General features: G+C 37.2%; 1 protein-coding gene across 3 annotated transcripts in view; it reads right to left on the bottom strand.

Annotated features, from left to right (window-relative positions):
* The window catches only part of ANO4 (anoctamin 4), a 350,573-nt gene that overhangs the window by 12,956 nt on the left and 320,550 nt on the right, over positions 1-17,067 (bottom strand). For all 3 annotated transcript variants that reach the window (XM_032416461.1, XM_032416459.1, XM_032416460.1), the window contains 2 exons: positions 16,093-16,240; positions 9,811-9,930 (listed from right to left, as the gene is read on the bottom strand). In XM_032416461.1, the coding sequence (XP_032272352.1) occupies positions 9,811-9,930; positions 16,093-16,240 (268 nt within the window). The remainder of the gene's footprint in view (positions 1-9,810; positions 9,931-16,092; positions 16,241-17,067) is intronic.

Genomic DNA, 17,067 nt, shown 5'->3' with positions numbered 1-17,067 from the left:
TTTTTTTAATGCTGCACAAGACAATATTTATTTCATTTATTCCTTTTATTTCATTTATTTCTTTTATTTCATTATTTCTGTTTGCTGCTGTTATTTTATTTACTGAAAGAGAGAGGGAACTTATTTTGATTTTTTTTAATGCTACACATAACATTATTACAATATTGACTATATTCCTTATGCTGTACTTTTCATCCTGAGACTTATTTTAAAACTGGAGATCTGCAATTCCCATTGTCTATTTAGCCTATCCCCCTACCCACCTCCCCTCTGACAATCACCACTTTGTTCTCTGTGTTTAAGAGTCTGGTTTTTTGTTCATTTGATTTGTTTTTTAGAGTCCACATATAAGTGAAATCATATAGTATTTGTTTTTCTCTGACTTATTTCACATAGCATAATACTCTCTAGGTCCATCCATATTGTCACAAATGTCAAGATCTCATTCTTTTTAATGGCTGAGTAATATTTCATTGTATGAATATAAACTACCTCTTCTTTATCCATTCATCTATCATTGAACACTTAGGTTGCTTCCATACCTTAGCTATTATAAATAACGCTTCAATAAACATAAGGGTGCATGTATCTTTTTGAATTTTTGTTCTCATTTTCTTTGGGTAAATACTCAGTAGTAGAATTGTTGGATTATATGGTATTTCTAATTTTTTGAGGAACTTCCATAATGTCTTCCACAGTGGTTACACCAATTTACATTCCCACTAATAGTGCACAAGGATTCCCTTTTCTCCACATCCTCACCAACACTTATTTCTTGTCTTTTTGATACTAGCCATTCTGGCTGGTGTAAGGTGATATCTCTTTGTGGTTTTGAGTTGTATTTCCCTGATGGTTAGTGATGTTGAGCACCTTTTTATGTGTCTGTTGGCCATCTGTATGTCTTCTTTGGGAAGATGTCTATTCAGATCCTCTGCCTATTTTTTAATCTGATATATATATATTTTTTAAAGATTTTATTTACTTATTTGACAGAGACACAGCAAGAGAAGGAACACAAGCAGGGGGAGTGGCAGGCAGAGGGAGAAGCAGGCTTCCTGCCGAGCGGGGAGCCTGATGAGGGGCTCGGTCCCAGGACCCTGGGATCATGACCTGAGCCGAAGGCAGATGCTTAACAACTGAGCCACCCAGGCGCCCCTAATATTTTCTTTTTTGGTGTTATTTAATTTCTTTATATATTTTGGATATAAACCCCTTATCAGATGTATCAATTGCAAATATCTACTCTCATTTACTAGGATGCCATTTTGTTTTGTTGATGATTTCCTTTGCTGTGCAAAAGTTTTTTCTTTTGATGTAGTCCCAATAGTTTATTTTTGCTTTTGTTTCCCTTGCTTGAGAACACCTATCCATAAATATTTTGCTGAGGCTGATGTCCAAGAGATTATATTGCCCATGTTTTCTTCTAGGAGTTTTATGGTTTCAGGTCTCACATTTAGGTCTTTAATCCATTCTGACTTTATTTTTGTATATGGTTATAAGAAAGTGGTCCAGTTTCATTCTTTTGCATATAGCTGTCCAGTTTTCCCAACACCATCTGTTAAAAAGACTGTTTTTTCTCAACTGTATGTGTTACCTTTTTCATAGATTAATTGACCATATAGGTGTGGGTTTATTTCTGGGCTGTCTATCCTATTCCATTGGCCTATAGGTCAATTTTTGTCCTAAGCAGAGCATCTTTGAAAAGTATCAAGTACTATAGAAATGAGTTGTCACTATTATCATCACAATCATCATCTTAATTCATTATATACCTTAAGTATTAATGATAATTATCTATTTTGTCAGTAAAATTATATTTATGATGCATATCTGGTACTGAAATTAAGAATTAAGCTATTAGTACCTTCAAGCTATTGGTTCTATCTATAATGATGAGGATTAGGTAATTGTCTAGAACACTTTTATTTTAATATATCGTTACATAAATGGTTCCTGTCAAAGGTCCAATTTATTTAGGACTAAAAGTTTACATGAACTATTCTTTCTTTTACTTTTTGCAGAGCACAGCTAGTCAAGAATCAGGAACTGTGTTTTCTGCAATTAAGATAATAAATGTGATTCCTGTGTTTGTCTTTAGCTACCTATACTTCAAATATAGTCTGAGTAAACATTCTAAAAGAAAAATGGCAGTATGCTTTTTATTATACATATGATTATTAGACCAAAGTGTATTTATAAAGAACAATTTATAAAAATTGTTTCAAGAGTTACCCTCATTAACTCCTTAAACTTTTTACATGACAGCATTCATTAAAACAGAAAATTCCTTTTGGAACCTACTGCTCCTTTCCTACTATGCCTCAGCTCTGCTCTTTTAGCCTTCATTGTGACTGCTCCATCTCTTAGCTTCTTAGACCTTGTTCAGCTTTTCATTTGAAGAATGTTAGTAAGTCTCTCCCTCCCCAGATCCCTTCTAAATTCACTGGGTAGAAAATCATGGTTTTCCCTTGACTGTTTCCAAAGACACAATATAGATGTATCATTCTTAAATTTCTGCTACAAATTTGTAGCAAATAAATGAATTCATTTATATATCAAACATAAGCATTCATTAAATAAAAGTATGAAGACTAGAAAGATGAAATACTTTTTATGATCCAATGATGAAACAGATTATCAAACATGACTCTATTTGTCAAATTGTACATATATGACTAGTAGTTTGCCCCCCACCCCTATCTCGCTGTTTGGCTTTATGTGGTTTCAGTTACCCTCCCTACCAGTCAGGAGGCAGATGATCCTCTTTCTGTCTGTTGTCACAATGTCAATAGTAGCCTAATGCAAGGTCACAATGCCTATGTCATTCGCCATGCTTCATTTCATCATGTAGGCATTTTATCATCTCACATCATCAAAAGAAGGGTGAGTATAGTACTAGAAGATATTTTGAGAGAAACACCACATAACTTTTCCTACAGTATATTGTTATAATTGTTATATTGTTGCTAATCTCTTATTGTGCCTAATTTATAAATTAAACTTTATTATGTAAGTACGTATAGGAAAAACATAGTATATATAGGGTTTGGTACCACCCACGGTTTCAGGCATCCACTTGGGGTCTTGGAATGATCCCCTGCAGATAAGAGAGGACTACTGAATTATGCAAATATGAAAACACTTGTTTTTAGGTGGTGATCTTACATTTTAATTAATGATTTTTATATATTTTTAGAATTAACATTCTTAAGTTGAAAATAGAGCTACCATATGACCCAGCAATTGCACTACTGGGTATTTACCCCAAAGATACAAATGTAGGGATCCGAAGGGGTACGTGCACCCCAATGTTTATAGCAGCAATGTCCACAATAGCCAAACTATGGAAAGAGCCAAGATGTCCATCGACAGATGAATGGATAAAGATGATGTAGTATATATATACAATGGAATATTATGCAGCCATCAAAAGGAATGAAATCTTGCCATTTGCAACGACGTGGATGGAACTGGATGGTATTATGCTGAGCGAAATAAGTCAGAGAAAGACATGTATCACATGATCTCACTGATATGAGGAATTCTTAATCTCAGGAAACAGAGGGTTGCTGGAGTGGTGGGGCGTGGGAGGGATGGGGTGGCTGGATGATAGACATTGGGGAGGGTATGTGCTATGGTGAGTGCTGTGAATTGTGTAAGACTGTTGAATCACAGACCTGTACCTCTGAAACAAATAATACATGTTAAAAAAGAAAAAAAAAGAAGATAGGAGGGAAAAATGAAGGGGGGGGATATCGGAGGGGGAGATGAACCATGAGAGACTATGGACTCTGAGAAACAAACTGAGGGTTCTAGAGGGGAGGGGTGTGGGGGAATGGGTCAGCCTGGTGATGGGTGTTAAAGAGGGCACATTCTGCATGGAGCACTGGGTGTTATACACAAACAATGAATCATGGAACACTACATCAAAAACTAATGATGTAATGTATGGTGATTAACATAAAAAATTAACATTCTTTACATTTTTAATAGTTAGAAAGCACTTCTGTTCATAGCTATGGTGAGTTGACAATATATCAGATAATTAATATACAGAGATCCAGTTGCTGAGAATATGCATCTATTTGTTCACCTCTGTATAGTATACATCCATCTGTGGGTCTATCACAGAGCTCTGCTAATTTGTGCACAAAGGAATGCGATGTGTCTAACACTGGCACTTCTGATTCTTGTTCTCAGAATCTATGAAATTTTTAAGAAGTTTCAGTTTTCAGAAGCAGCAGGTTTCTGGCCTTCCTATTCTCTTAAGCTATTGTATCATAAAGTCAAGTTTCTCTCTAGAAAACTCCTTACTGCTACCCTAAGGCAATTAAATTGCAGTGGTGCTAATGAGTTTGGCTGTCATCTGCTTCATTGCCCTCAGCTGTCTCCAGAACTATGCACTGGAAAGCATGCTGAAACCAAATTTGGGGTCTACCTGACTTTATGATCTTAGGTAATTCATGAAGCTTCTCTGGACATCAGTTTTCCCTAGTAACACAATTAGGGTCTCTCCATGTCACCAGGCTCTATAATTTTGGACTCTCTTTTCTTCTTTGAGTTTGCGGATGAATGTTTAGGTGGAGCTCTCAGTTGATGTGCCAGCCTACTCCTGATCCCACTGGCCTTTTCAAATGAGGCAGAGGTTTGAGAGGTGCTCAGATGTCATTTGTGCCCTATGTGTCTGTTTTTGATGCAGTGCTATTTATTTGCCAAATGACTGGCTACATGTTTACTTGTGCAAAGAAAACACTTCCCTGGTCCTGCTATAGAAAGAGACAGAAAGACCAGTTTCAAAGCTAACCGAATCAACATTTTACTCCTCTCATCTTATTATCTTCAAAGAAACTAAGTGGCATTAATGTTTGGAGGAATTTTTTCAAGTGAGTCAGAGTTGTTTTCAGAAAGTAACACTTGTAGTTTCTTGGCTTCAATTTTACATGAAGGAAAGGCAGGACGTTCCCACTTGACTTAAGTTAGTGCATTCTCTAAAGCTGCTTTTGTTTCTCAGGAAATGGATTATTGGCTTGCAAACGTATTTTTTTCCAGTGCCAAGTATAGTTAATTCATTCCCATTTTTAAAGATCTAAAAGTATGTGTACCTTTAAAAGAATGATACTGAACTTCACATAACCACCATCCAAGTTAAGACACAGAACATGGTCAGTAACTTAGAAATGCCTCACTGGCAATCCCAGATACCCAAAAGTTAATTACTATTTAATTTTCTGCTTTTCTCTATTGTTATACTACTTATACAAGTGCTCCTGAATAAAACAGTGCTTAGTTTTGTCTGCTTTGAACTCTATATAAATTAAATCATATTGTATGTTATTTTTTATTACATCTTTAATATGCAATTTTTAAATTCTCAAATCTATTCCATTTTCTATTTATTTGATCCAGTGACACCACTAGACTGATTATTTTAATTTTATACTAATTCTAATGTAAGGTAAATCTCCACTTTATTATTCTTCAAAAGTATCTTGACTATTCTCATCCTTGGCATTTCCATATAACATTATTTTCAACCTCAGGTACACAGAATTGGCCTAATTATATTTAATTTTTTTAACTAACCTCATTGATCAATTCGTGTTCTTTTCTCTAACCTTTATATTTATTTAATACTTAATATGATGAACTCTCATATCTACCATGTAACATAAGAATTAAAACATTATTCAAGAATTTACACCTTACCCTCTGTGCTCTTCCTTCTCATCCCCTTGCTTTCCTTATCTTGAATTTCATTTTTATTATTAACAAATGTTTGTATCAATATTCATTTGTCTGAATATTATACTGTTTAGTTTTGGTTTTGAACTTTATAGAAAAGATATTATACTGTATGTACTCTTCTGAGGTTTTTTCTTTTTTTCTTTTGCTACCATGCTACTAAGATTCATCCATGCTGTCCTAAGTAACACCACCAAGGATGTTAGCCTGTAATTTCTTTTCTTGTGGTGTCCTTGTCTGGTTTTGGAGTTAGGGCAATGTAAAATGAGTTAGGAAGTATTCACTCCTCTTCTATTGTTTGGAAGATTCTGAGAAGAATTGGTATCAATTCTTTGGATGTGTGGTAGAACTCACCAGTGAAGCTGTCTGGTCCTGGACTTTTGTTTGTTGGGAGTTTTTGTTTGTTTGTTTGTTTAGAAAGGGAGAGAGAGTTGGGAGGCGGCGCAGAGGGAGACAGAAAATCTTAAGCAAGTTCCATGCCCAGTGTGGAGGCCCACTTGGGATCCATCTCTGAGATCATGCCCTGAGCTGAAATCAAGAGTCAGATGCTTAATCGGATGAGCCACCCAGGAGCCCCTGTTGGGAGGTTTTTGATTACTGATTCAATCTCTTTACTAGTTATTGCTGTGTTCTGATTTCCTGTTTCTTCCTGATTTGGTCTTGGTAATTTGTATGTTTCAAGGAATTTATTCTTCTAGGTTGTCAAGTTTCTTTCTTTTTTAAGACTTTGTCACAGACAGAGAGAGAGCAGCAGGCAGAAGGAGAAGTAGGCTCCCCACTGAGCAGGCAGCCCGATGTGGGGCTCGATCCCAGGACCCTGAGATCATGACCTGAGCCGAAGGCAGATGCTTAACCAACTGAGCCACACAGGCACCCCCTAGGTTGTCAAGTTTTTGCTACATAATTGTTCACTAGTTTCTTATCCTTTGTTCTTCTGTGCTGTCAGTTATAATGTATCCTCTTTCATTTCTCATTCATTCCAATCTTTTTTTCTTGGAGAGTCTAGCTAACAGTTTGTAATTTATTTATCTTTTCAAAGAAGAACCACCTCCTAGTTTCATTGATCTTTTCTATTTGTTTTTACTCTTATTTCTGCTCTGATCTTTGTTACTTTTTTCCTTCTACTAACTTCATTTGTTCTTTTTCATTTTGTTTTCTTCTTTGAGGTATAAAGTTAGGTTGAGATTTTTCTTGTTTCTTGAGGTAGGCATGTATTACTATGAACTTCCCTCTTAGGATTGCTTTTGCTTTATCCCATACGTTTTGGTACATTGTATTTCTATTTCCGAATGTCTCAAGCTAGGTCTTATTTCTCCTTTGACCCACTGGATGTTCAGTAGCATGTTTAATCTCCACATATATGTGAATTTTTCCAGTTTTATTTTTGTAATTTCTCATCTTATACCATTGGGGTCAGAAAAGATGCTTCATGTGATTTCAATCTTTTAAGTATTTATTTGAGAGAGAGAGAACAAGCAGTGGGGAGGGGCAGAGGGAGAGAAAGAGAGAGAGAGAGAGAGAGGCAGACTCCCTGCTGAGCAGGAAGCCTGATGTGGGGCTCGATCCCAGGACCTGAAGATCATGACCTGAGCCAAAGGCAGACGCTTAAATGACTGAGCCACCCGCACGCCCCGTGATTTCAATCTTCTTAAATTTATTAAGACTTGTTTTGTGGCAGAACATGATCTATCCTGGAGATTTTTTTTTTAAATTTAAATCCAATTTAGTTAACATATAGTGTATTTTAGTTTCAGAGGCAGAGTTTAGTGATTAATCAGTTGCATATAACACCCAGTGCTCATTACATCAAGTGCCCTCCTTAATGCCCATCACGCAGTTACCCCAACCCCCCAACCAACCTACCCTCCAGCAACCCTCAGTTTGTTTCCCAGAGTTAAGAGTCTCATGGTTTGTCTCCCTTCCTATTTCATCTTATTTTATTTCCCCCCCCTTCCCATATGATCCTCTGTTTTGTTTCTTAAATTCCACATATGCATGAGATCATATAATTGTCTTTCTCTGGTTGAATTATTTCACTTAACATAATACCCTCTAGTTCCATCCACGTCGTTGCAAATGGTAAGATTCCATTTTTTTGATGGCTGAGTAACATTGCATTGTATATATATACACCACATCTTCTTTATCCATTCATCTGTCCATGGACATCTGGGCTCTTTCCATGGTTTGGCTATTGTGGACATGGCTGCTATAAACATTGGGGTGCAGGTCCCCCTTCAGATTACTATGTTTGTATCCTTTAGGTAAATACCTAGTGGTGCAATTGCTGGATCTTAGGGTAGCCATATTTTTAACTTTTTGAGGAACTTCCACACTGTTTTCCAGTGGCTGCACCAGCTTGCATTCCTGCAAACAGTGTAGGAGGGTTCCCCTTTCTCCTCATCCTCACCAACATCTGTTGTTTCCTGACTTGTTAATTTTAGCCGTTCTGACTGGTGTGAGGTGGTATCTCATTGTGGTTTTGATTTGTATTCTGGAGAATGTTTCATGTGCACTTGAGAATTATGTATTCTGTTGCTTTAGGATGGAATGTTTTGTATATACCTATAACATGCTGTATAGGCCAATGTTATTTTCCTGTCAGGATGATTTATCCATTGATGTAAGTGGGGTATTAAAGTTCTCTACTATAAGTGTCTTGCTATCTATTTCTCCTTTAGGTCTATTAATATTTGTTTTATATACCAGGTGCCCATGTTGGGTATGTTGGGAAAGTTGTTGGATTGACTGACCCCTTTATCATTATATAATGATCTTCTTTGTCTATTACATTTTTTTTTAAAAAAATCTATTTAAAAATCTATATTTAAAGCAGGCAATATAGTTTTCCCAGCTTTCCTTAGGTTTTTATTTGCATGGAATATCTTTTTCAATCACTTTATTTTCAGTCTATTTATGTTCTTACATCAGAATTGAGTCTCCTAGGTAGCAAATAGATCAGTTTTGTCTTTTTATCCCTTCAGCTACTCTGTCTTTTGATTGAAGAATTTATTTTATTTACATTTAAAGTTGTTACTGATAGGTATGTACTTACCACCATTTGTTAATTATTTTGGCTGTTTTGGAGTTCCTCTCGATTCATTTCTTGATCTCTCCTTTTATGATTTGATGGCTTTCTTTAGTGGTGGGCTTAGATTCCTTTCTCTTTCATATATCTACTATAGGTGTTTTGCTTTGTAGTTATTAGGCTTACATATAACAACTGTCTAAGTTGATAATTATTTAAGTTTGATCACATTCTCAAGCTCTATACTTTTACTCTCCCTCCAACATTTAGTTTTTATGTCATAATTTCCAAATTTTGTGTATCCCTTAACTAATTATTGTGGTTATAATGATTTTTACTACTTTTGTCTTTTAAGCTCATACTAACTTTAAGTGATCATTTCCACTTCTTTTCTATATATTTACCAGTGAAATTTATACTTTCATCTGTTTTCTTGTTACTAATTAGTGCCCCTTCATTTCAACTTAAAGAAGTCCCTTTAACATTTCTTGTTAGGCTGGTCAAGTAGTGATGAACTCCTTTAGCTTTTGCTTGTCTGGAAAACTCTTCATCTTCCCTTCAATTTTGAAGGACACTGTTGTTGGGCAGAGTATTCTTGGTTGGCAGTTTTGTTTTGTTTTTTTCCTTTCAGCACTTTGAATAAATCATGCCACTTTCTTCTGGCCTATAAGTTTTCTACTGAGAAATCTGTAGTTTTACGTGTGTGTGGGGGGTTCCCCTTGTACGTAACAAGTTGTTTTTCTCTTGCTGCTTTTAATATTCTTATAACTTCTGATTATAATGTCTTGGTGTAATTCTCTTTGGGTTACTCTTATTTGGCTCCCTGGATCTGGATGTCTGGGTTCCACCCCAGAGATTCTGTTTTAATTTTCTAGGTCATAGCTTGGTCAAGAGGAGATTTTAAAATTCTCCAGTGGATTTTAATGCATGATCAAGGTTGAGAACCACTGCTTTAAAACCACTCAGTCAGAAAGGGCTGTCTGAGCAAAACTTCCCCATGGCAGAGCCAGCCCAGGTTTGGCTAAGAGTGCCATACTCACCTGCAGTACTTGAGAGGAGTCCCCGAGAACTCACTGCCATCAGACTCAGGCTCAGATCGGTTCTCAAAGTCAGAAATTTGAAACACAGATAAGCTGGCATTTACATAGCCAACCATGCACCTGAAAAAGAATTCTATAACTAGATCTCTGATCACCTCTGCATCCAGTTCACTAAAGGCTTTACTTCCTAGAAGCTCTCGCACTTGTAAATGCCTTTAGCTGGCTCTGCCTTGTCATAAGCACTCAAGTTAGGATATACTGAAAAACCCTGGGTATGTGGAATCAGAAACAAGTCATTCTTTTATTCTAGTTCTTCTTGTTCAGAACCATCATACAGAATATCACTACCCCAATCAATACTTCAGTGAAATAGGGGAGAGACAGCATTGCATGATTAGTAGGCAAATCACTGTTTCTTTCCTTGATGATGTAAACACACATGCACACACACATTCCTTTATTAACGAATATCTATGCTCTCATAATGCCCTGGATATGACTGGTGTTACTATGACCTTCCTCCAAACTCACATCCCTTGCTATAGTCTAGCATGCTAGACTATATTCCTTGCATATACCATATGCTCTCATGCCTCTGTTCAGGTTGTCTTTTCTATTGGGATTCCCTATTCATTTCCTTCTAAGTAGAAATAGTGCTCATTTTTCAATGACCAACTGAAATGGCACCCCTTCTGGGAAGATGTCCTAATCCCCCCAGAAAAAACCTCATTCCCTCCTCTGTATGGTGCTGCTGTACTTAATACATTAGGTACATTACCGTACAGCTTGTGCTAGACTTGCCTGCATAGATGAAGGTCTTCTTTAGACTGTAGTTGTTTTTGGAGCAGAACAGGTGTCATAAGTATTTTTTATATCTTGTGTAGTGTAGGAATCCGTTAAATATCAAATTCAATTGATTTTATTTGAGGAAAACTAAAGCATCAGAGATTCTATCAAGGTCTTAAGCATGGACCAGGAATAAAACTATTGCCTCCATACCCCAGGGCTAATAAGCTTCTTGAGGACATAGCTTCTATTCTGTACTAGGAGTCCGTATATTAAAATACTAAAAACTTAGGTTTGAGGGTCAAATTGTAGCTCTTCTGCTTTCTAGCCATGCAAATTTTGCAAGTTATGTAACTTCTTTAAGCAACAAAAGTGCCTACCTCCTAAGAGTCATTGTGGGGATTAAATGAAATGATACATGTAAAGTGAGTGATACAGTGCCTAGCCTATAGGAAGATCTTAATTAAATGTGAGTGGCTATCATTAATTTCTTGTATCTTGCAGAAGGTCAATAAATAATTATTGATTTAATGAATAAATCATAGCTTTCAAATTCTCTTCATTAACTTGTCTGGCATGATTATTCCAAGCTGCTGAACACCAAACCAAAATGAGGACACAAACGCAGTTCTGAGAGAACATGAGTTCTGTGTGCTGTCTTGATCAAGACAAATCACTGGGGTTTTATCATGGCCTTAAAAAAATGAACCAAGCAGAAGGACCCATTTGTCAAGTCACTTATGGGGGAAACAGATGGTCAGTGGGTATGTAATATGCCTTAATCCAACTGGCAGCAGGTCTCCCCTACCATTCCTTGGAAGGGTAATTTGGAATAATGTCTCCCTCCTCTTTGAACTGCCTAGAACATGACATAAAAGCAAATTAGTGCTTTGATTATTAGCTGTCATAGAGAAGGAGCCAGTTTTTGTGAACTATAGAATGTAGCAGAGTTTTCTCAGGAGCCAAACAGTGGGAAAGGAAAGGTGCTCTGGAAACTGGCAGAAAACAGGCCCAACATTGAAATGAAGTATTCACAACCCCTCCCACACTCATCTCCCAAAGCAGCCCTGCCACTTTATTGAAATTAAAGCTGTGGCCTAATGGCTGCTCTGTCCAAAAACTCAATTGAGAAAAATCTAAATTTAAATAAAATATCAGTCTCATGGACAACACTCTACTTTCAAAGTAAAGAGGATGTATCTTTGAACTATTTATTAAGCATATTCATGTAATGTCAGTCATAAATCCAAGTTAAAAATGTGCCTTTGGTGGTTCTATACTCCTGCGTACAAAGCATCACACATGGACGTAAGACATGTATACATAGTTATCAGCTGTGTAAGTCTTCCTTCCATATCCTTTCCATAATCAGGGAAGAAGAGGGACTGCTAAACTCAACTGTCTGGGCATTTCTCAAAGTCTTTTCACTGTGGTAGAATCTTATCTATTGCCCACAATAAATAGTGGAGGCACTCATCAAGTCAGGGAAATGAGATTTCCCACAGTTCCCTGTATGAAGTTCAGCCAATGGCATTCATGTGTGAATTCGGAGGCCATAGGCAGCAGTAGATCCCATGTCCATCCCTATCTGCTGGCAGGAGATCACTATACCCTCAATGTGGCACACCACCAGCTCCAAGTTAGAGGAAAGATGAAGCTATACTGATGATGAGGCAGAGAGAGAGAGAGAGAGAAAAGTATCAGACAAAGGAAGGGTTTCTGTAAATATAAAAAATGTTAATTTTCTTAAGGGACTGGTAGATGGCTTCTGAAGGATTTCCAAAAAAGGAGATTCAGAAAATATCTTATGTAAGGGTAGGATTGTTTGAATTAGGATGCATGCCTTTTCCAAGTAACTTCTGTAAAGATCACATTCATTTAAATTTGAGAATTCTGGTTTTAAAACCATTCATGACTTACTGTTTTAATCCTTTAATGAAAAAGATCAACTAGTGATCATTAGTAATCAAGTTTAAGGAAAAGAAAAGAACCTGAAGTTGACTTTTGAGTTTGTAGATTCCAGATCAAACTTATTGTGCAGTGTCTCTGAATTTTGCTATTAAATTTGCCTTTGAGGTTTTAGATATAGTGACACAAACAGAATGCGGATAGGGCTCAAATGATGAAAAAGCTAGAAGAAATAAGATCTGGTTTACGCATTTAAAGTCAAATGTGCCTTATAGATAATAAATGACAAATTTATAAATTTATAATTAGGCTAATGAGATGACAGAAGAAAGTGGACTTCTGACTTATTGCAATAAAAATGTCAGATATTATGAAAAAAGAAAGATTAAATCTCTGTACAGTTGGCTTTATGTTTTTAAATGAAACTTTGCAATTGGTTATGTTGGTGATCTACTGACTTACAATTTGCAAAAATATATTACTTTATTAAGATATTTGTGGTTCATTCTGTGACAGTTTGAGCATGTGTCCTTGATCAAGTCTCTAAGTCCTTATTATTTCACTATTTCTACATGAAAACCAGCTATATACCTTACAATAATCCTAAGGCCTGCACATATTCTTAAGGAATGTTCCACATCTCTAGCTTGATAACGAAGTAATTAGTTTATTAAAACATTCAATGGATGGGGGGGGCTCAAAATGATCTTTTGTGCTATTTGAAAAATAATTTATTGATTAAAACTGTTCTGTCAGAGTTAAATTTCATAGTATACACCTTCAATTTTGCTTCATAATTTGTCTCCTAATGCATATTCAGAGGTGATTTTAGTTCTCTAAGCACTTTTCTAGAGGGCTCATATGAAAATCACTTGAAAGAGGAAGTGACTTTATTTTGCAAACAATGAACAATCTGAGCATGGGCATTGGTCCAGGAATCTACCTAGGCAGGCTGCAGCCAAAAAGAAGAAATGTCTTAAGAGGAAAAATGAAACACTTGAAAATTGCCTGTGTACCCATTGTGTGGAGTACATTGCCTTAACTCACAGTATTCCTCCCATGTTCAGATCTGGCTGGAAAATGAGAATGTCCTCCCCTCTATGCCCCTGAAGATGCATTCACTGAACACTCACGATAGTAGGGAGACTGGCTGGAAGGCACAGCCAGGAATGGCTGACACATCCTGTCATAGATATAATGGTCATGTGAACTGAGTGACTGGATATATGCATGAAATTCTCATCTTTGGAGAAGCCAGGGAAAGCTGAAAAAATGGTAAGAAGGAGGCCCTGAGGTAGTCTGGGGTTTTGGAGGTTGGTTTGGTTGGAGTACTTTTGATTTAGAGTCAGCTTCAATTGAAATAAGGCATTTCTACAGGTGAATTAAATCATAATAAGTGGAATTTGACTATGCACATACTACCTCAAAAGCCTGTAACATTCTAAAATTTGACAATGTTGCTCCTCTATGAAATCATTTCTAGCATTTCCAAATTGGGAAAAAAAAAAAAACCTTAAAAAGGATAATAGAGTAGCTGGTGGGGCAGAAAATAAGATTCATGAAGAAACTTATACACCAATGGATTAGAAGATAGAAGGTATATCTATAAATATTCAAAGTGGCAGAAGGCTCTTACATGAAAGGTTATATATAAAAAATAGCCCAGGGAGCCCAATAAACCTAAATCAAGGAGACTGTTAAATTTTAATCTCTATGAATATTGTCTTAAATCTACTGTCAACATTCTAAAGCTTTTTTTAAAATTTTTAAATTTTAATTTTTTTTTTTAAGATTTTATTTATTTGACAGAGAGAGACACAGCGAGAGAGGGAACACAAGCAGGAGTGGGAGAAGCAGACTCCCCACTGAGCAGGGAGCCCGATGCGGGGCTCTATCCCAGGACTCTGGGATTATGACCTGAGCCGAAGGCAGATGTTTAACTGACTGAGTCACCCAGGCGCCCCTACATTCTAAAGCTTTGATTCACTATCAACTGCACATAAATGTTTCCATTTTATTTTTGGGTTCCCCCCAAACCAAAACAGGTTTCATTATATTTGCGGTCCAGAAAGAGTTTAAATAACCATTGGGACTTAAACCCTCGGGGAGTTCTCTCCTGTTAGATGAGCTGGATAAACATTTATTGACAATGGCCCCCAGGGCTGTGTGGTTCAGGATGGAGAGCACTGTATGGCTCTAGGCTTTGCCTTCATGTGGATTCTATCAGTTACTCTGCCTTGTGATTCTGGATTTAACCTCTCAATCTTTTTCTGCTCTTCAAAGTGAGGGTAATAATGCCTGTCCCACTCCCGGGGGGTTGTTTTGAGAATCAAATGCAAAACGATGGGAAAGTGGTTTAAACAAAGGCAAGCTTTTCTAGGCTCAGTCAAGCAGAGAATGTTGGCTACAGTCAGAAACAATATGTGAGTAGTACAACATAAGCCTTTAAATCTCTTAAAATGGGATGGTAGGTTCACTTAAAGTTGCTTGATAATTAGTGTCTAATGGCCACATGGTTATTATAGTAAAGAACTTTATAGAAGCCTCTTCAAATACCTGGATTGTAAGCTTTATTGCATTCAACCATCCATGCCTTAGAGCAGTAATGTAGGATTAATAATGAAATTGGAGCTAGGCCAGGGGTGCATGAATTTGGCTGACTTGATTTGGTAGCACTTTATTCCTTGGGGCTAATTGAACTACAGTGGTTATACGGATTAGTTTAGTTCTGACTAGTAAACCAGGAGGTAGGGCTGCCTGTGTGAGTAGTCATAGCCCACGTGGGGTGATTTCTGGGGCATTGAAAAGTCTCCCAAAACATACTCCACTCTGACCTACAGACCTCTAAATCCCACAATTAGAATTGGATTATTTTTACTTTAGCCAAACAAGGATTTTTCTCCCATTAAAGTAGGTTAAATTTCTTGTCTCTTTCCAAGGGTATAGGAAGGAAATCTAGGCGATGTGTTATAATTTTGCCTGGACTTTACCTGACCAGAAATACCCAGAAAGCCCTGGCTTTTGGGAATCACTTAGGTGATGCCACAGAATTGAATTTGCCTGGGGTAATAATATGTACCTTGGTCAGGTCAATAGCCAGGAAAGAATCATTCAGTTATTTATTCCACAAATATTTATTGAGTACCTAACAGGGTACTTAATGCATGGTTGCATATTTCCCATGCAGAATTTGCAGAGTCTCCATATGATGTCACAAGAGGAATCAGATTCTAACCGTTCCTCTTACAAACTCATAAAAATGGCATAACTGTATACTCTATCATGTGCTACTTTTTTGGGCTACACACATTAGCATACCATACATTTCTGAATTCATAGTGGGCAGGGCTCAGGGGTAGGGGAAATGATTAATTCCACCTAAAACTTGTGTTACTTATATTGAACCCCATCTCTTCAGTAGATCATGATGTGTTTTCTTTGGCTGAAAGTGTCCTCATAATTCTACCTCTCCCACTACCATCCTTCTCATCCTGGGTTGCTCCAATGCAGGAGCTTCTGTCTGAGTGTACCAGCATCATACAGTGCATAGGGAGTGGGGATTTCATGATAGTTTTATGACAAACTTACTTTTGTCCAGCTTCTCCTTGGCCTGCACAAGGTCCATACTTATAGGCATACACCAAGCGAGGGATAAAGTCAGATGTTATCGCGATGACAAATGCATTTGTAATAACCGAGAGAATTCCAATGCCTTCAAGGATGCCATACCAAATTCCTATTCAAAGAGAAGTGTTATATTAGTTCCAGACACAACAGCAGAGATAATAGTACAAAAACAACTGGGGTAACTCATTTCAATAGTCCTTTCCATGGGTCCTTTCAAATTCCCAAATACACTTGTAACCAAGAGTAAGAATTTGTACTTGCAAACACCTTGGCATTGGAGGAGTTTCTGGGAAAGTGCCAATGCTCATGACTTAATGACTCAGTCAGGATCAGACTTATGTCAGAGAGTTCTGGTCAGCGATAAGGCACTGATACATTATCCAATAAGATGAGCGCTCACACTGTTAAACCACTACCAGGCTGGGAGCTCCTGAAGGGTGCTGACATCTGGGTGGGCCCAGTCCCTGCTGCACTGACCTAGGGTAGGTACTCACTGAATGTGGGTTTGTTTCATAGGGAGGTTAAAGACCGCTGTGAGTCAAGTACATCCATATTCAATTCTCTTCTATACACACTGAGCACCTGCTGGCTCTGTTCTAAGCATTTGATGCAGAAATGAATAAAAGATGGTCTCTGATCTCAGGCGGTGCACAAGAGGCTGCACCTGATTCGACTCAGCCTCTCTTGTCAAAGACCAAAGGCCATCTCTGTCTTTCCCTGTGACTCAGGGAAACATTTGGGCAAAACAAAGTAAAGCAAATGGAAGATTACTTTAAAAAGGAAAGTAAGTGATAATCAAAATTCTAGATTCCAAGTTCAAATAAAATCGAGAATCTATTTAAGCACAAATTCTCTAGTACTGGAAATTATAAATTTCCAAATAGGCAGCTTTACTTCTTGTCTCATATTATTTAAAGCTAACATAATTATTCTTTT

This window comes from Phoca vitulina, unplaced genomic scaffold (genome assembly GCF_004348235.1).
Source record: "Phoca vitulina isolate PV1807 unplaced genomic scaffold, GSC_HSeal_1.0 scaffold19, whole genome shotgun sequence".
Classification (NCBI taxonomy): Eukaryota; Metazoa; Chordata; class Mammalia; order Carnivora; family Phocidae; genus Phoca; species Phoca vitulina.
This window is presented reverse-complemented; position numbering and strand designations above follow the sequence as displayed.